This window comes from Stegostoma tigrinum, chromosome 40, assembly GCF_030684315.1.
Source record: "Stegostoma tigrinum isolate sSteTig4 chromosome 40, sSteTig4.hap1, whole genome shotgun sequence".
NCBI lineage: Eukaryota > Metazoa > Chordata > Chondrichthyes > Orectolobiformes > Stegostomatidae > Stegostoma > Stegostoma tigrinum.
The window spans coordinates 5,964,102-5,985,064 of record NC_081393.1 but is presented as its reverse complement, the minus strand read 5'-3'; the positions used below and the strand labels follow the sequence as shown (position 1 = coordinate 5,985,064).

At 48.1% G+C, this 20,963-nt stretch overlaps 1 protein-coding gene across 2 annotated transcripts in view; it reads right to left on the bottom strand.

Moving 5' to 3' along the window:
* Positions 1-20,710, bottom strand: part of cds2 (CDP-diacylglycerol synthase (phosphatidate cytidylyltransferase) 2) — a 43,852-nt gene extending 23,142 nt beyond the window's left edge. Inside the window, exons 1-3 of one of the 2 annotated variants that reach the window (XM_048522700.2) lie at positions 20,458-20,710; positions 4,618-4,739; positions 2,088-2,184 (exon numbers count right to left, since the gene is read on the bottom strand). In XM_048522700.2, coding sequence (XP_048378657.1) covers positions 2,088-2,184; positions 4,618-4,739; positions 20,458-20,508 — 270 coding nt within the window. In that variant the 5' untranslated portion in view covers positions 20,509-20,710. The remainder of the gene's footprint in view (positions 1-2,087; positions 2,185-4,617; positions 4,740-20,457) is intronic. The other variant, XM_048522701.2, reaches the window with a different exon arrangement.
* Between the last annotated feature and the right edge of the window lie 253 nt (positions 20,711-20,963).

Below are 20,963 nucleotides of genomic sequence, written 5' to 3'. Positions count from 1 at the left end.
TGTGAGAGAGAGAGTGAGACGGTGTGTGTGAGAGACTCTGTGGGGGTGAGTGTGAGAGCGAGAGTGTGAGTGTGTCAGTGAGAGTGAGTGTGTGTGTGTGTGTGTGTGTGTGTGTGAGTGTGTGAGTGAGTGAGTGTGTGTGTGTGAGTGAGTGTGTGTGTGTTTGTGTGTGTGTGTGTGTGAGAGAGACAGAGTGAGTGAGAAGGTGTGTGAGAGAGATTGTGTGTGTGGGTGAGTGTGAGAGCGAGAGAGAGAGAGAGTGTGTGTGTGCGCGTGCGTGTGTGTGAGAGAGAGAGAGAGTGAGTGAGTGTGACAGTGTGTGAGAGATACTGTGTGTTGAGTGTGAGACAGAGAGAGAGAGAGAGAGACAGAGAAAGAGACAGAGCGTGTGTGTGTGTGTGTGTGTGTGTGTGTGAGAGAGAGAGAGTGAGTGAGTAAGACGGTGTGTGTGAGAGACTGTGTGTGTGGGTGTGTGAGAGAGCGGGTGTGTGAGAGAGCGTGTGTGTGTGTGAGAGCGTGTGTGTGTGTGAGAGCGTGTGTGTGTGTGTGTGTGTGTGTGTGTGTGTGCATGCGCACGCGCGCATGTGTCTGCTCGTGAGTGAGTGAGAGTCCATTCCTAACTGTCTTCATTTTAACCCTAGACTACAAAATCCAGTGCCAAATGAAAGAATCTAAGCCATTTGGCCCTGACTTTAAATATCTTGACTGTGCGGACACATTACTACCATCACCTCTGGGCTGGCAAGAGACAAAATCAGTGACCATTCCTTCCCCAACATGCCATTCACCAAGTCGCGATTTTGTGTGTGTGCGCATCCACTTGTGCAATTGGTCACTGTAGCAATACTCTGACAAACAACACTTCCCACAATCAATTCTCCTGAGGAATGGCCCCCAGTTTTGGCTCTGTATCATCACTCCTGCTTCTCAGGCAGCAGAAGGTTGTGGGTTCAAGGCACACTCCAGCCAGTTGAGCACACAATGCATTCTGACATTTCACCCAAGTTTTGCAGCATTGCTGAAGGTGCTGTCATTCAGTGAATCCTCGAATTACTCAGAAAGCTCCAAGGCAATATTGGAAGAAACAACATGAGAATTCTCCCTTGCATACTGTTTAGAATTCATCCACTGAAAACAGGTCAGCAGGCCACCTATCTCACTGCTCTTTAGGCTGGGATTTTGCTGTGTTCAAACGCACACAGATGTGAACCACATTGATATCCATAACAATGGAGGCTCGATGTTAAAAGCAGTTCGGTTACTGGGCACGCCATGAAGTCCTGAAAGATGTTCTCGAAATGTCAGTCATTTTTCAGTTGATGTAGAGGGAGGGGTGTGAGACAGCAAATCTCAATCAACATCCAAGATTACAAAATCATGACTTCCCGTGGAGGAAGGGAGGCTTCCTGCATACACAAGTACGCAAGCACTTAACTCGAGCCAAACAGAACTCCCGGAAATGAACGCTAAATATTGCAAAGGTTCGAGTTTTGAAATCAAAACAAAGTGCTGGAGAACCCCCTCCCCTCCCCCCACCAACCAGATTCAGCCCGGCCTGCTGAGAGAGACAGAGAGTTAACCACAGAGTATCCATGGAATCCCTTCAGTGTGGAAACAGGCCCTTCGGCCCAGCAAGTCCACACCAACCCTCAGAGCATCCCGCCCAGATCCATTCACCAAACCCACCTAACCTACACATCCCTGAACACCATAGGTCAATTTAGCATGGCCAATCCACCTAGCCTGCACATTTATGAACTGTGGGAGGAAACCGGAGCACCCACAGGAAAGCCACACAGACACAGGGAGAATGTACAAACCCCACACAGACAGTTGCCCGAGGGGGAAATCAAACCCAGGCCCCAGTGCTAACCACTGTGCCAGCACAAGGTCCTTTTTTTAACCTTGTGAGTCCAATGACTCTTCTACAGAAGATGAATTGACAGGCTCAAGCTTCTTTCTTTTGCCACAGATATAGGTATACTGCTCAGCTGTGTTCCTGTGGATCCTGGAAGTTTGTTCTCATTAACAAGAAAAGAGATGAGGTACACTTTACATCTCCAAATCAATGCCGCACTGAAACCTACTATCATCATGAGAACCATGGGGCCGAGATAGATGATGAGGAAGAAGAAACTGATCATGGCCAGGGTCAGGATTCCTCGCACCCACCAGTTCTTCCATCTGTCAAAACAAAGGAGAAAAGTTTTATAATTCTAGCATCAGGGAATCTAAACAAGTCACGTGCTGTTCCTCCACCCAATTCCAAATCCCTGTGACCTCACTTATTTCCTCATCGAAGTTAGCTTGGCTTACGGTTAACACTTTCCCGTTGACGCTCAAGCTGTAATGGACTGAGCTATAACATGGCTCCACTGCTCCCCAGCACCTCCTGCACCCAACTGTCTCCACAACGGAGCCTAGCAACTGAACCCAGTCCTGACTGTGGTACTCAGTGTTGGCTAGATGCCTCTGAATGAGATGTTAAACCAAATCTGTTGGTGTAAATGACTCAAAGGGCGTGGCCAAGGTTTATAAGGTCACATTCAAAACAAGCAGAGTACTGGGGTCCAGCTCTTGAAGAACAGAACTGAAAGACAGAAGAAATTCAATTTAGAATGAAACTTGCTTAGGACACATGGCATGCTATGCAACGTTCTGATCATCTTGCGCTTAAAAGGGCAGATAGGCAGTGGATTAGAGAATATCTTGAGAACGATAGCCCCGTTTTCAGAAAAAGGTGAACAGAGCAGCGATGTTGCCTCTCAAAGGTGGAAAAGGTCTTGAGCATTATGAAAGGAACTGCAGGAAGACAGAATGATATTTCTCCCCCTTGCAGAGAAGTCCAAAACTGGAGGCCACAATTAGAAAACAGACACACAAAATGTTGGAAAGTCACTGTGACATTTGTTACCCAGACAGTCAACTACATGAGAGGAATAAGATAGCTGGGTTCAGGGGGAACATAGGAGATCCTTACTGCTTCATCTGGGCATACTGATACACTGTCATCGAGGGAGAGTGGCAGGAGTACGATACTGCACAGTATTACGAGAATGCACCAGTCGGGTAGAACCTTAGAATAATTCCATGTGTGTCAACTCTCTCAAGTCACCATCCAAGATCCCACAAAGCAATGCAAAGATGAACAGGGGAGCTTTCTCAGTGTCCAAAGACGTTGGTAAGGCACACAGAAGGGGAGGTGATTCAAACAAGGTCTGCCAGGTGGATCTTACTGGTTACCAGTTCCCTTCTTGGGGCTGTTAGCCTGGTCCAGACAGACAGGCATCCTGTTCACTCTGGCTCTGAGGAAACCGGAGCAGTGTCAAGGATCCTCCACATGTAAATTAAGGGTGATGTGGCGATGGGATACTGGGCCTCCGTGGAGTTAGTTCAGGAGGGGACTGAAAGTCCACTTGCATCGAGTTCAATTGTTGATACAAACTTCCTGTCTGTGCTATTCAAATGAAATTGTCTTGCTCCTTCATTTTTTGCAAAAGTAATGCTCACGGCATTCTCATCAGAGTTTGTGACTGATCGACGTCGGAGGAATTTCGACCCTAAAAAGGCAGCTGTTTTCAATGAAATTGACCAGCCTCCCAGCTCAAGTGCAATGGTGTCACACTAGATACAGATTCCAAGGTAAAAGTGTAGAGATACTGAGTGACTGAGCCTCGGACAAATGCCACAGGCTCATCAACAGCCGGCATGATTGAGATCTGTCTAGCACCTTCAACATTCATTCCTTCACCAATATTAAATAGCAGCAGTGCTACCATCGATTCGAGGCTCCTTTGGTAATGCCTTCCAAACCTGCGACCACTTCATACTTCACAGTCATCACACGGATTGGAGGCTCTTTCCACAGTACCTTGGAGCCTCACTTGTCTGGTTGGACAAGGGCAACAGATACATGAGAACACCACCATGTCCATGTACCCCTGCAAGCCACTCACCATTCTGACTTAGAAATATCTTGCTGCTCCTTCATTGCTGCTGGGTGAAAATCCTGGGACTCCCTCCCTAATGGCACTGTGGGTGTACTAATCCCCTCAAGGACTGCAAGGAGGCAGCTCGCCACCACCTTCTCTAGAACAATTAGGGATGGACAATAATTGCCAAACTAGTCAGAGACACCCACATTGGGTAAACAGCAGCAAACCAGACTGTGAGAGTCTCCAAAGAGGGAGGGGGAGCCAGCAGGGGAATGAGTCTAACTCATCCACTTGTTCAAATGGCTGGCACAGGTCAAAATAGCTCCTAATGTGCTCCATTTGACTTGTGTAAAATGTTGAGACTTTAGCTTAAAAGTAGCGTTTGTTCCCATACTTTGAGAAAAAATTTGGTTAATCCCAAGCCACCAGGCAGAAACCATGTAATGTCCTGCTTTTTTTATCTTATCAAAACATAATTCACATGTTTGGCTCTGCAGGAAAATCAGATTTTACAGCATGTAGAGTAAACTCTGCACCAAGTTCTGTCAAGTGGGTTAACTTAATATTATCCCCCACACCGTTTCGGATCACTCTGAATCACAAGCAAAAGGGCCAAGTGTGTCAGTGCACTGCAACACCCAGGGCTGAATGTAAAGTGTTATCATTACTAAGAATACTACACCTTGAAGACAGGCCCGACAGTGCCTTATTCAGCACCTCTGGAGTATTATCAACAGAAGGAACAGCGTCCGCACTGCCCGAGTCCAATTTCGCATCATTTCCAGAGGTAGTCGACTCTGACTCCTGTACACAAATAAAATAAAAACAAGGACGGTTATGGGAGATTCAAATGAGCAGAAAATATTGGAAGCACACCGCAGGTCGGCCAGCATCTGAAAGGAAGGTGCATGTTTCTGCTGAGGGATCCCCCAACTCGACGTATCAATTCCTGTGGGTACACAACTTCCAGATGCTTGCAACACTGCTGTCTAATTCTACCGTCTTTATGGGTTTGTTTTTCAATGGTTAGGTTCATAAGTTCAAGATAATTCAACAGGGTTTGCAAAGAAAGGAAATCTAAACTGTTACTCTTTATGATTTATCAAGGGACATTGATCTGTGCGGGTGGAATGAGTCAGATGCAGTGCGCAGGATGCTTCGACATGGGCTCCTCCATGCTTCCTGTACTGCTTTTGACTGAGTTTGGGTAAGAAAGGGGAAGGAAGCCTTTCATCCTCATGACAAGGCTTTCCTCCCTGGCCCATCTTGTCTCACTATCTGTTTGTACTGTATCTGGCACACCACCTTCCAACATTGCAAGTCAAGGCTGCCAGAAAACCAGCAAACAGTCTCCAGAGGCAAGTTTCAAAGACACCAAAAAAGAGTGGGAAACTGGGGACAGGAACCAGTCAAAGCAAGATCCCATGGCCGAGTAAGGCTTGCTGGCTGGAGGCAGACAGGAAAGGAATTTTGAGTGCATCAGGAGGTGATGCATAAGAAAAGCCAAACATTGTGCTCCACTTGTGTGATCTGGAACAGACATCCAGAGGAAATCCAGACACCAGGCTGAGGATAGTTTCAATTCCTGTTGAAGAGTCATACAGCACAGTCCAACTCATCCACACCAACCAAACTAAACTAGTCCTGTTTGCCTGCATAGTGAATGAAAGGGATAAAATTAGGAAGGATTTTGAGAAGCAGACAAGGAAGACTCTTCCCTCAGGTCCAGAGTCAGCAGTTTTAAAATCACCATCAACATCTTCATTTGAGCTTTTCAGGCAAAATGTGGAATGAATATCCAAAGCAGAGTCAACAGACACACAACTTCTTGCTTAGTTCAAATGGAGAAAGACCTCGCCTGAAACACCTAAATCATTCAACAACTATGAGCACAAATTTCTTCATTAAGGCAGTCTGATTAGGAGTTCCGAACAATTTTTGGCCAACATGTATATTATAACTCTAAATTGTTTGCTTGGTATGTCAATAGCAACAAGGTGCATTCTGGTTCGCAAGAACATAGAACATAAGAACTAGGAGCAGGAGTAGGCCGTTCGGCCCTTTCAGCCTGTTCCACCATTCAATAAGATCATGGCTGGTCTTTTCATGGACTCAAATCCACTTACTTGTGTTCACACTGTATCCCTTAATTCCTTTATTGTTCAAAAAATATCTACCATTGCTTTAAAAACATTTACTGAAGTTGTATTAACTACTTCACTGGGCAAGGAAGTCCACAGATTAACAGACCTCTGGATGAAGAAGTTCCTTCTCAATTCAGTCCCATATCTGCTCCCTCTAATCTTGAGGCTATGCCCTCTTGTCCTAGCTTCACCTGCCAGTGGGAACATGCTCTCTACTTCTATCTTACCTAGTCCCTTCATAACTTTATATGTTTCTATAAAATCCCCCCTCAATCTTCTGAATTCCAATGAATATAATCCCAATCTACTCAGTCTCTCCTCATAAGCCAACCTCCTCAACTCCGGAATCAACCTGGTGACCCTCGCCTGCACCCCCTCCAATGTCAGGCCATCCTTCCTCAAGTAAGGAGACCAAAACTGCACACAGTACTCCAAGCATGACCTCACCAGCACCTTGTACAGCTGTAACATAACCTCTCTGCTTCTCTGAAGCAGAGAACTCCCTGTTTCATTGAAGTAAGTTAAATGAACCAGCTGTAATACAGACAATGTAGTCAAGGAGAATGCGCAGCTTCATGTAAAACAATTCTTCCTTGAAGATGCATCAGCCACCAATGCACACAAGTTATAATGCCTCCGCAGGCATCAAAACACCACAGGCCGCATCTGAACAGGCCTCAAACTGTTGTCATCTTCATCATGCGGTCCTATTGGCGAAGCCATGGGCTGCATCTCCACGGGTGGGAACACACTACCAGCTTTGGCCAACCTGGCATCAATAGGAGGCATAGCCATTGTAGGGTGTCAGTCAAGGGGTCAGTTCCAGAAGCACGGCTATCTGGATGTTCACAAACCATTAAACTTGAAGGATGAAGGCCATCTTGAACATTATCTTGGGTCAGATGTACGCAAACATTTTTAGAAGGACAAGGCAGCTACACTTTACAAAGGGAAGGTGCAGAAGCTAGACATTAGAAATAGGCCTGGAGTGTCACCTGCCTCACAGAGCCCATAGGTGAACCATTGGTTTTCAATCCACCAACATCAAGGAAGGCCACTCACGTTTCTCCTGACTCTTGAGACAGGGCAAAATCCTGAGGGCAACAGAAGCAGCCTGGTGGTCAAAGGATTGAGATTTCTTGTGGAACATTTGAAGCTAAGAGAATGTCAGGTAGCAATGCCTGTGAAAATGAAAGGAAACAATCATTTGTGGTCTAACTATGGGGAGAATGTGAGTCATAAGGCGCTTCTGACTGAGACGGAAACAAACACGTGTACTTCCGAGCAGTTTCACACTGTTTGCACTCCAAGTGCTGGGCTTGGACATCTGTCTCCTCCAGTTCCAAGCAGAAGGTTGCTTTCTCTGCCTGGAATATCTTGGTCAAGCCAGTATTTCAGATGCCCATGCTGCTCTTTCCTTCTGCACTGATTGGACCCAAATCAAGATCTTACTTCACTGACTCGTACCAGGCCAGGAACCAACTGATGCAGGGTCTGCGGTTAAATCACAAGAGAAACGGAGGCTAGAACTCCCATCCTCAACATCTCATTCATTCCACGTCCTGTCCCACAGCCCGTCACTTCTCCTGGCACTTTCCCACGCAAACCATACTTAGGTGAACACAGTTAATGTCAACAGGCTGACTGGGGACAGCCAAAGCTTGTCCTGCGCTCAGTGCCAGTTCACAGGGCAACACAGCAAAATGATCACAAGCGTGGGCTGCAATCAGTCAACTCAGCACAGACCACAGAGCGAACCTCCAAACTCTTGGCCCCGGCCCTCAAGCTTCCCAAGCCCTCAGATGCATGCTTTGCTGAATATGGCTGGAGTGGGGAGGGTGTCACTCTCCGGTTCATTGTCAATTTCACTTGTGTCCCTTTCTTGAGGGAGGACGGATTTGCATTGGAGGAAGTTCAGAGAAACTTCACTGGAAATAATTCCAGAAATGAAAGGTTTATCTCATGAGAAGAGACTGAGCGACTTAAGCTTATACTCTGTAGCTGGAGAAGGAACAGACAACATCCAATAAGCTGTTAAAAGTGACGGACCAAGTAGGCGTAGAGCAGATATTTCCCATTGAGCAGAAACCGAGAACTACAGGTCACAGTTTTAGGATAAAGAGGGTCACTGATTTAAAACAGATTTGAGAAGAAATTACTTGTCTCAAGGGTTCTGAATCTGTGGAATTCACGTCCCCAGAGTGGAGTGTATGCTGGAATAGTGAACAAATCTAAGAAAGAGATGGACAGATTTTAATGGATTAAAGGGTGACAGATAGCAGGCAGCAAAGTGGAGTTGAAGACGAAATGAGATCAGCCGCGATCGTACTGAATGGCCAAACAAGCTCAAGGGGCTGAATGGGGTGTATTCCTGCTCCTGGCTGTTATGTTCTCATGTAAATAATACAAATGTTTCAGATGCTTGTTACAAGACCAAAATATCTCTAGTCATCTTCAATGCAAAGCATTGAGAGTTCAAAACCATTACGTCAAATCCCAATTATCTGATTTAGCATCGACTACATTCCATAGCAAAGACTCCTAAGTAAATTACCCAGTATGGAATTCACAAGAGCGGATAATAAGCCCTTGTTTTTCAAAAAAGCCACATTGGGAGAGGTCAGAGCATGCACCACTAAGCTTCCCAGCTTTGTAACGGTCTCATAAACCTGTGTACCTTACCCTCCTCTACAAAACGGAGCACCATGACCAAGCCTGTTTGTTACAATATGCCTCCACCCCCCACAGCAATAACTACACCCCCTTTAGATCATACTTGTTTCATTTATCTACCAATTTACTCCTGTATGTTGAAATGTATCTGCCTGAACTGCTGCTTCTGGCAGTGAATGATTGTAGCCATGATGTGGAGGTCCTGGTGTTGGACTGGGGTGGATCATGTCAGAGGTCACATGACACCAGGTAATTCTCCACAAGCTTTGGGACCACTGCTCCTTCGTTAGATGAACTTCTGTTTGTCAAGTCACCTGCCGAAGAAGCCGTGCTACAAAGCTTGTGATTCCAAACAAACCTGTTAACAGTTCATCCACTTCACCAACACCTTCCACCCCAACCTCAAGTTCACCTGGACCATCTCCAACACATCCCTCACTTTCCTGGACCTCTCTGTCTCCATTGCAGGCAACCACCTAGAAACCGATATCCATTTCAAGCCCGCCAACTCCCACAACTACCTCGAATACACCTCCTCCCATCCACCTTCCTGCAAAAATCCACCCCCTGTTCCCAAGTCCTTCGCCTCTGCTGCATCTGCTCCCAGGATGAGGCATTCCACTCCCGCACATCTCAGGTGTCCTCGTTTTTCAAGGACCGTAACATCCCCCACGCAGTGGCCGAGAACGCCCTCGACCGTGTCTCCTGCATTTCCCGCAACTCATCCGTCACACCCCGTCCCCGCAATAACCGCCAAAAGAGGATCCCCCTAGCCCTCACATACCATCCCACCAACCTCCGGATACAACACATCATCCTCCGACAATTCTGCCATCTGCAATCTGACCCCACCATCAAAGACAATTTTCCATCCCCACCCTTGTCTGCTTCCCAGAGGAACCACTCTCTCTGTGACTCCCTTATCCTCTCCACACTCCCCTCCAACCCCACCACACCCGGCACTTTTCCCTGCAACCGCAGCAAGTGCTACACTTGCCCCTACACCTCCTCCCTCACCCCCATCCCAGGCCACAAGAAAACCTTCCACATCAAGCAGATGTTCACCTGCCCATCTGCCAATGTGGTATACTGCAACCGCTGTACCCGTTGTGGCCTCTTCTACATTGGGGAAACCAAGTGGAGGCTTGGGGACCACTTTGCAGAACACCTACGCTTGGTTCGCAATAAACAACTGCACCTCCCAGTTGCGAACCATTTCAACCCCCCCTCCCATTCCTCAGACGACATGTCCATCCTGGGCCTCCCGCAGTGACACAACGATGCCACCTGAAGGTTGCAGGAACAGCAACTCATATTCCACTTGGGAATCCTGCGGCCCAATAGTATCAATATGGATTTCACAAGCTTCAAAATCTCCCCTCCCCCTACTGCATCCTTAAATCAGCCCCAGTAGTCCCCACCCCCCTAACCTGTTCTTCCTCTCATCTATCTGCTCCTCCCACCTCAAGCCGCACATCCATTTCCTACCTACTAATCTCATCCCACCCCCTTGACGAGTACATCCTCCCCAGACTGACCTAACCCCTCCCTACCTCCCCACCTACACTCACCTCTACTGACTCCATCCCCACCTCTTTAACTTGTCTGTCTCCTCTCCACCTATCTTCTCCTCTGTCCATCTTCAATCTGCCTCCACCTCTTTCCCTATTTACTTCAGAACCCTCTCCCCTTCCCCCTTTTCTGATGACGAGTCTCGGTCTGAAACATCAGCTTTTGTGCTCCTAAGATGCTGCGTGGCCGGCTGTGTTCATCCAGCTCCACACATTGCTATCTCTGATGGACTATAACCTGTTGTCATGAGGCTTCTGGCTCTAGAAGTGAATTCACAGTATTTCAACTCTCTGGGCCAGAAATGAAAGAACTTCCTTAAGACAGCTAGTTAATTTTGCATTTAAATTGGCTCCTGGACTCAACTTCACCACTTCGACATTTTTTTCTGATCTTACTTTAATCTTGTGTGGCAACTTGCCCTTTATTCTTTTTCAGTGCAAATAAATGATCTTTGCAAGTCTTCCTTCCTGCTCATTACCTGGTGCTTGTGAGCAGAACAACACATAAAAATGAGCAGCAGGTCAGAGCATGCACCACTAAGCTTCCCAGCTTTGTAACTGTCTCATAAACCTGTGTACCTTACCCTCCTCTACAAAACGGAGCACCATGACCAAGCCTAAGATAATAAAATGAGAAGCTGGATGAACACAGCAGGCCCAGCAGCATCTCAGGAGCACAAAAGCAGACGTTTCGGGCCTAGACCATGACCAAGCCTGTTTGTTACAATATGCCTTCCCCCCCACAGCAACAACCACACCCCCCTACCTTTCCTGCCCTCATCATGATCATTGTCAGTGTGTTCTTTAGTCATGCACCATGCAGCACCGAATGCAAAGTGTTGCGATCTCAATTCCACCTTTCGCCAGCTGCTTCCCACTCTTGTCAGTGTTTCTGATGCAGCAATGCCGCCTTAACTGGCAGCCTCACCACAGGTCAACTGAACTTCTCCCTTGTCATCCCTCGCTTCAGACTACAATAGCACGCAGAATTTTATCTACCAACCTTCTCAGGCAGAATGGGAAGGCAGGTTCTCAGATCTGGCTGCTATCCTGCTTCGTCGTACACTGCTGACAGTGAGGCTACTGAATCACTGCTCACGTGGGGCCAGTCTAACATTCAGCAACAAGATTTAGTCAACAAGGCTCAGTATGAATTGTAGGGGAATGCTATTTTAAAAGGAGCGTAGGTGAGGACCAATTCATGCCTTGAGTTTAAAAATATCAGACAGGTAAATGTGGGACAAAGCCACTCCACAAAAATGGAACCCATTATTTTCATTCAGTGCGTTCATGATTTGACCACTGTGTGATTTAACCTGAACCTCCAGTGTGCAGTTTTGAGCCAGAGGTCAGTGGAAAAAGCTGCAAGTCCATTGCAAATACAGACTGGATTCACGTCCACGTCCCCTGCAGTTTCCTCTCCATTGGAGGCATGGGCTCTTGCAAGCTGCCCGACCAGTTTGTCAAGTCAGAGTCAAGCAAATCCCAGCAGGCTATTAGGCAGTACTGGGTGTCACAGCCAAACCCAGTCTCGCCCTCCTCCTCGTAAAACCTCAATATACACAACTGCAATTGGAGCAGAGATAATAAAGTGTGAAGCTGGATGAACACAGCAGGTCAAGCAGCATCTCAGGAGCACAAAAGGCTGCAGGAACAGCAACTCATATTCCGCCTGGGAACCCTGCAGCCCAATGGTATCAATGTGGGCTTCACAAGCTTCAAAATTTCACCTTCCCCCACTGCATCCCAAAACCAGCCCAGTTCGTCCCCTCCCCCCACTGCATCCCAAAACCAGCCCAGCCTGTCTCTGCCTCCCTAACCTGTTCTTCCTCTCACCCCAAGCCGCACCTCCATTTCCTACCTACTAACCTCATCCCACCTCCTTGACCTGTCCGTCTTCCCTGGACTGACCTATCTCCTCCCTACCTCCCCACCTATACTCTCCTCTTCACCTATCTTCTTTTCTTTCCATCTTCGGTCCGCCTCCCCCTCTCTCCCTATTTATTCCAGAACCCTCACCCCATCCCCCTCTCTGATGAAGGGTCTAGGCCCGAAACGTCAGCTTTTGTGCTCCTGAGATGCTGCTTGGCCTGCTGTGTTCATCCAGCTTCACACTTTATTATCTTGGATTCTCCAGCATCTGCAGTTCCCATTATCACTGATGCAATTGGGGCAGGCTCTGTTCTTCCAGGAACACAGTATCGCAGACAAAACAGTGGGCGATGCTGCAATGCCACTGAGTCAGCAGGTCTCAAACCAAAAGGAACTGTGCTTCAGTCAGTGTCATCCTGAACATGCCTCGGAGTCTAAAGGGTGTGGGTTCAAGGCCCACACAGCCCAGGGCTTCAGGCAAAGAACTGAAGCTGTGACAAATGAGGGAGAGTTGCACTATTGGAGGTGCTGAGACAATAGCCCAAGTCCATGTCTGTTCTCAACAGTGTATTAAGACATCCAAGGGCATTATTGTGTGAAAGGAGAAGCACAATTCCCAAGTGTCCAGTCCAATATTTATCTTTCGATGATCTTGCCATAAACAGGTTATGCATTTGTTGTGTCACATTTGTGTGTGTGGGAACTTAACTATGCACAAATTGTTTGGCTTGCTTCTGACAACGGACTGGAAAATCTACTGGAGCATCCTGAGAAGGTGAAAGGGGTTACATAAATGCAAGTCTCTGTCTGTCCAGAAGAAATTGTGTCATCTGGCTGACTTTAAGAGCTGAAGTTACAATGTTTAATCTGTTTATCACTGCACATTAAAAGCCCATTAATCATTGCTTTGAGATGTGAACCAAAATAGCAGTAAAATGAACATCTGTGAGGAGATGTGAACTTTGACTTTCCACAGATGGTAAGTGGAAAACATAATAGTGAAATCTCACTGGCAGTGACACTGCTTCACTGTATGATTTGAGAGAGAAATGGGAGTGAGTAGATAATCTTAAACATCAGAGTGAACAGTTTTGCAGGCACTGAGGACCCCGTATGAGCCCCGATTCCTTCTCAGTTCCTGGCTTTCCATAACCAGTTGATCCTTCTTTTTTGCCCTCCATCAATACCACCTTCGGTGCCTGACTTCCTTGTAAAAAGGATCATAAATTCACATGGGCCAGCTGGCTTTCACAATCTTGCTTTGCTGCCTGTTGCTTGACTGTGGAATATATCAAGCCCTCAGCTCCGTACACTGCATCACACCAGAGTGTGCAGTGACCTTTGCTGCAGCTGCTACGATAGAAAAGGGACTGTGTACTCCAATATCCAAGTTCCTTGTTTCCAGGCTTTGTAATTGAGCATGATGTCTTTCATCTCCAAGATCTGAAACTTATCAGTCAGGTGTAAATCAAAACAGGAGGTATCAGTTTATCAACACCTGATTGAGTTTCAGCAACTTTTGATAAAATATCCATGTCAGTTCAGCTAATTTCACTTGTTCTATGGTTTCACATTGCTAAGCTAACCTGTAGGGTCAGCTGATTGCTGTGACCATTTTAAGTTGGTGTACTTACCTTATCAAACCGCTTCAGTCCACAACAATTTCAGGCATTAAAACCAGATGGTGGGAATTTGAAAATCGATGTTCTCTATCACGATTGTGACCAACACATTGTCCCATGTTCCATCGCAGTGAACTTTAAGTGGCGTCCATTGCAGTGAGCTGGGGATAACGCTCAAACTTTGACTGTTCCAATCTGGATGTGAGGCAGCGAGGGTCCAAGGGATGAGCACAGCAATCCTTACGACACTGTCTAACAGGCTGATTAGAGTAGAAATGACACAGCTTCTGACACTCACAGAGAAAATTGTTTGGAGAACAGCTTCCTCCATGTGTCCTCTGCAGTGTCACCGTGTCTATCAATAGATCCAGTAGGACACCCACCAGATGCCATCAGTGCATCAATGAATGCATCAGTTTGTCAGCTTCTGCCAGTTCTTTAGCCTCATCTTAGTTTCAGCAAGGTCCTGGTCACTGCTTGCACAGGCTCATCATGATTGACCTCTCAGGCTAATCTCAATTCACAGCAGCCAGCAGAAACTGCCCTCAATTGCAATAACTACATGGAGATTAAATCTGCTGTGGCTAATTATTCTCAGTATCGAATATAAGCCAAGACAACAAACTACAACAAGGACTATTGGCTTCAGAAAGTAAATGTTCTCGTTCTGATATTATCAACGCCTTCAGCTTCTGTGTATAACAGAGCACTTCATTTGCCTACAACGGTCTTGCTCTGAAGACTTAGTTTGAAGGTCAGTTTCCTGAGAGACAGGTAACCACACTGTGAAGAGATGACCACCGTTTGCCTGTTCACTCTCTCATAGTCAACATCAGTGTACATACACCATCATAGGGGCCCAGCTCAGCAAGACATTTCCTTCAAACTAATAACAACGTATTCACATCTCAAGAAACAAACCAAACCTCTGGAGTTGAGTTCCAAACCTTCATTTCCTATTTGAGTTGCTTTCCTCCGCCCAACAAAGACAAACTTCAAAATGGAAAACATTCAAGGAATTTTCCTCAAAATCAACCAGTTAGAACACATCAAAACAGAAGCTTTTATGTTGCATTTGCACCCCAAGATACTGCAAGCAGAATTCAGCCTATCTGCCCAGATTCAGCTCTGCCATTTGATCATGGCTGATATGTTTCTCAACCCTATTCTCCTGTCTGCTCCCTGTATATTTGATCTCCTTAGCAACCAAGAAACTATCCATCTCTGTCTTAAATAAACTTAGTGAAGGACCTCCACAGCCTTCTATGGCAATGAATTGCCCAGAATCACCATTCTCTGGCTTTAGAAATTCATCCTCATCTCAATTGTAAAGGGTCGCCACCTCACTCTAAGTCTGAGACCTCGGGTCCTCGTTTCTCCTACTGTGGAAACATCTTCATCACATCCACTCTACCCGGGCATCTCAATATTCTGCAAGTTTCAGATCACCCATCATCCTTCTCAACACCATCCAGTACTGACCTATAGACCTCCCTGGGGTCATTCTTGTCAACATCCTCTGGACTTTACTCTAAAACCAGCACATCTTTCCCTACATATAGGGTTTAAATTCACATTCAAGAGAAAATGAGCAAAGCATAGCCATGTTGGAAACCAAGATCGAGATTGAAATTCGCAAATAATTTCAAAGCAATCAATTTATTTCAAAAACAATTTCTTTGGCCAATGCAAAAAGAAATTGAACTACTCATTTAGGGACATGAATTAATCAAATAAAAGACGGTGGCATTTTCCCTTATTTACAACATTCAAAAGCAGGCAACGCGAAGCTAACAGACAGCAAAGAGAAGGTGCTCAGGATCATTGAGACACAACATTTCGAGGTGAGATAACGATATGGAATGTGTCCCTCAACAGGATCCTAATGTGCAAACAGTAGCAGGCACAGCGCCTGATGCAAGAAACACACTTCCTCTGACATTAAAAAATCCACGTGGCCTGTATTTATCAGGCCAGCCACAGATACCATCAAAGTGTGGGACTGGATGAACACAGCAGGCCAAGCAACATCTTAAGAGCACAAAAGCTTTTGTGCTCCTGAGATGCTGCTTGGCCTGCTGTGTTCATCCAGCCCCACACTTTGTTATCTTGGATTCTCCAGCATCTGCAGTTCCCATTATCTCTGATCACAGATACCATCAAACCTAGGTGGTCATCTCACAAGGTAAACAGAGTCAAAGTGGAGGGGAAAAAGGCACAGGATCCAGCATCAAAACACCCAGCTACGCAAGCAGCCAGTAAAAACAGGCCATCAGGCACTTGCTGTTTACTTCAACAGAGCTACAACTGAAAAGCAAAGGAGAGTCATTCCGTTCTGAAGAAAGTCATCTGGACTTTAAACGTTAGCTTGGTCTGTCTCCACGGAGGCTGCCTGTCCTGCTGTGACTTCCAGCATTTTTCGTTTTCAGGACAATCGTTCAAGTTGCCTTGAAACTTGGCAGGACAGCAGCTGGGAGGACTTCGTACTGTCTTGGACTCCATGTTATCAAGAGATGGAGGAAGGTTGAAAAAAGGCTCACTGGGATGGCACCAAGGCTGAGAGGTAGCACACATGGGGAAAGATCGAACAGATAGAACTCTTGCCCCTTCGAGAAAAGGTGAAGGGTGACCTGACAGATTTTTTTTGTGATGGGATCAGCAAGAACTTCTGTCACTCAATGGGGGAAAACCAAAAGTAGTGTCCACCAATCTGCAAAGGTCCAAGAAATTCAATTGGCAATTATATCAATACTGGGCTCAAGACTACAAAGCACAGGATGTGTTGCAGACTGCTGCTAAGATCGTCAACATAAATCTCATCCACAGGTCACTTGTGAAAAATAAATCATCAGAAATCTTTGGAACCCAACGCACGAATGAAGAAAACTTCATGTGAACCTGCCTAAAGCCAATATACAACAGGAAATGTTGCTGCTGTCAGATTAATTTCCTTGACAATTGCACACACGTTTATCCTTCTCTAACATACCCAGTTTCACATATCAGTCACCATTGTATCTAACTTTGAATGTTGCTGTTCTCAACCTCATACAGTCACACAGCACACAAACACTTCAGTCCAACCAGTCTATGCCAAACATGCTCCCAAACTAAACCCGTCCAAATATCCGCATTTGGCCCATATCTGTCCAAACTTTTCCTATTCATGAACTTATCCAAATGTATTTTAACCGTTGTAACAGTAACTGTGTTCACCACCATCTCTGGCAGTTCATTCCAGACAGGAACTACTCTCTCTGTAAAAAATAAATCGCTCCTCATGTCCTTTTTAAATCTTTCCCCTCTCACCTTAAAGATATGCCCTTAGTTTTGAACTACCCCACCTTAGGGAAGAGACCTTTGCTATTTACCTTATCTACGCCCCTCAGGATTTTATAATCCTATGAGGTCACCCCTCAACCTCCGACACTCCAGTGAAGGGCAGCTCAGTGGTTCGCACTGCAGCCCTGCAGCCCCAGGGATCCAGGCTCAATTCCACCCTTCGGCAACTGTCTGTGTGGAGTTTGCACAATCTCTCCCGGTGTCTGCGTCAGTTTCCTCCAAAGATGTGTGGGTTGGTGGATTGGCTATGCTAAATTTCTCGTAGCGTTCAGGGGATGTAGAACTTAGGCGGGCTATAGGGAAGATGGATCAGTGTGGACTTGTTGGGCTGAAGGGTCTGTTGCCACACTGTAGGGATTCTATGATTACACACATTGATCAAAAAAAGTACCAGCTTATCCAGCCTAACTACACAACTCAAACCATCCATTCCTTGTAAATCTTCTCTGAACCCTCTTCAATTTAAGAACATCCTTCCTGTTACAGAGCAACCAGAACTGCACACAGCATTACAAGAAGAGTCAACATCCTGTATAACCTCAACATGGCATCCAAACTCCTACGTTCAAAGGCTTGAACAATGAAAGCAAGCATGCTAAACACCTTCTTAACCACATTGTCGATCTGTGATGCAAATCTCAAAGAATTTCGTACCTGAACTCTTAAGTCTCTCTGTGCGACAACGCCACCTTGGTCCTACCATTAATTGTACAAGTCCTGTTGTTGCTTGTTTTTAACCAAAACGCAATATGTCATGTTTAACCAAGCCTTCGTCAAAACAGCCCTCAAAATATCCCATGTCAAACCATGAATGAGATTTCATTCTCCCGAGTTCTGTCAGAGTTGAAGGGACAAAGTCATCGACCCTTACCTCTTCCACTTGATCCTTTGACAACATGGCTCACTGTCACTTTGCTGAAATCACCTCCAGAAGGACAGGGATTCAAGACTCAGCAGCCCCAAATACATCCCAGGTCTACCAGGAATAATCACAAACTGCACTCATCTCAGATTCACTTGTTGGTAGATTGGGGCCATCAGACCCATTCCAGGCTCTCAGCCAATTGGGATTCTCTAACAGGCCACACACCATCTGACATTGTCCATCCCAGAATTACATTCTGGATATAATTTGGCGATCTTGCTGATGAGTGGGATTGGGTCAAGTGGGCAGGCGTGGAGCATTTGATAAGAGTGTTTTGAAGATCTGTCTTGGGGAGGACAGGCAAGGTGGTTCTGTCTGAAGGAGGGGCTCATATCTGAAAAGGTGATCGCAGATGGCGCTCAGGGATTGTCTGGGTGTTGGTGGGTGGTTAGATACTGGGAACAGTGATGCACCTGGGAGCGATGAAGGGAAGAGGCATGTGTCTGGTAGTGAGGTATGACGCTAGAAGTCCACCTGGATGATGATAAGATGGAGATGGTGATGTGTCTGACAGTTTGGGGCAATGAGTTGAGGCAGGGGCACTGAAATCTCTGGGATGTGTGAGTCTTGACATGTCTGGAAGCGGATTGGGGCAGGGGGCATGATGTGTTTGAGGGTGTGGGGTAGGGGGTGCAATGGAGGAAAGGGGAGACAGTACGGATGATGTGACCGGTGTGGGCGGTGGGTGGGGGGAGGGGCAGTCACTGGATGGAGGGGTTGGTGTAGGTACAGCTGATCGTCGGGTGAGGGAGGGAGGGATTTGGGGGTCACAGCAGTCGTTTCGGTGTGGCTGATTGTCTGGGGAAGAGGGTGAAGGGTAAGGGGTGATGGGTAAGGGATGATGGGTAAGGGGTGATGGGTAGGGGGTGTGGGTGGGGTTGTGGCAGTAGGACTGATTGGGGGCTATTTGATGGGAGATAGTGAGGGCGGGGAGGGGTGGGGTGTTGGGGTCTAGCACGATGTGGAGTGGAGGATGGGGTATCTGAGGGTTGTTGGGGGTGGGGGGTATTTCAGAGCAGTAAGGGGTGATGAGGGTGATGGAAGGGGTGGGGGTGACGGTTTGTGGGGGTGACGGTGACAGTTGGTGGGGGTGGCGGTTGCTGGGGTTGGGGGTGATGGTTGGTGGGGGTGATGGTTGGTGGGGGTGATGATTGATGGTTGATGGTTGGTGGGGGTGATGGTTGATGAGGGTGGGGGTGATGGTTGGTGGGAGTGATGGCTGGTGGGGATGGGGGTGATGGTTGGTGGGGGTGTTGATTGGTGGGGAAGATGGTTGGTGGGGGTGATGGCTGATGAGGGTGGGGGTGATGGGTGATGGTTGGTGGGGGTGGGGCTGGGGGTGTGGGTGATGGTTGGTGGGGATGGGGGTGATGGTTGGTGGGGGTGATGGTTGTTGGAGGTGGGGGTGATGGTTGGTGGAGGTGGGGGTGATGGTTGTTGGAGGTGGGGGTGATGGTTGTTGGAGGTGGGGGTGATGGTTGGTGGAGGTGGGGGTGATGGTTGTTGGAGGTGGGGGTGATGGTTGTTGGAGGTGGGGGTGATGGTTGGTGGAGGTGGGGGTGATGGTTGGTGGGGGTGGGGGTGATGGTTGTTGGAGGTGGGGGTGGGGGTGATGGTTGGTGGGGGTGATGGTTGGTGGGGATGGGGGTGATGGTTGGTGGGGGTGATGGTTGGTGGAGGTGGGGGTGATGGTTGTTGGAGGTGGGGGTGATGGTTGTTGGAGGTGGGGGTGATGGTTGGTGGAGGTGGGGGTGATGGTTGGTGGGGATGGGGGTGATGGTTGGTGGGGGTGGGGGTGGGGGTGATGGTTGGTGGGGGTGGGGGTGGGGGTGATGGTTGGTGGGGATGGGGGTGATGGTTGGTGGGGATGGGGGTGATGGCTGGTGGGGATGGGGGTGATGGTTGGTGGGGATGGGGGTGATGGTTGGTGGGGGTGGGGGTGGGGGTGATGGTTGGTGGGGATGGGGGTGATGGCTGGTGGGGATGTTGATTGGTGGGGAAGATGGGTAATGGTTGGTGGGGGTGGGGGTGATGGTCGGTGGGGGTGATGGTTGGTGGGGGTGATGGTTGGTGGGGGTGATGGTTGGTGGGGGTGATGGTTGGTGGGGGTGGGGGTGATGGTTGGTGGAGGTGGGGGTGATGGTTGGTGGGGATGGGGGTGATGGTTGGTGGGGATGGGGGTGATGGTTGGTGGGGATGGGGGTGATGGTTGGTGGGGATGGGGGTGATGGCTGGTGGGGATGTTGATTGGTGGGGGTGGGGGTGATGGTCGGTGGGGGTGATGGTTGGTGGGGGTGGGGGTGATGGTGTGTAGTGGAGCTGGCCCCTGCCCTCGGGGCCCTCCGAAGCGGCCGATCGAGCCGCGCCTCTTACCCGCTCCTCGGTGGAGTCTTCCAGGCGGCCCCGGCGCCTCAGCTCGCTCATGGTGATGGGCCTGAGGCCCGGCTCGGTGTTGCCGCTCGCCCCGGATCCACTCACACAGACAGAGAGAGAGACAGCACTTTCCCCCTTTCACCGCCTTTGCTCCCGGTTCCGTCCGCTGTCAACGTTCCCCCTTCAGCCGCTCCTCTCAGCCTCGCTGGTCCTCCCAGCTCCCCTGGTCCTCCCAGTCCCGTTGCTCCTCCCACTCTGGTCCTCGCAGCCCCTCTGGTCCTCCCTCCGCCAGGGGCAGCAAAGCGGCGCTGTTCCGCTCTTTCCCCGGTTTTCGCCCACACTGGTCCTCCATCCGCCAGGGGCAGCAAAGCGGCGCTGCTACAAGCCTTCCCTCAACTGGTCCTCCCACATGCGTCCTCCGGCCGCCAGGGGTGGCAGAGTGGCGCTGCTGAGCGCGTCTGCAGCCGACTTTTTGGATACAGAGAAACGAATGAAAAGTTTTCATG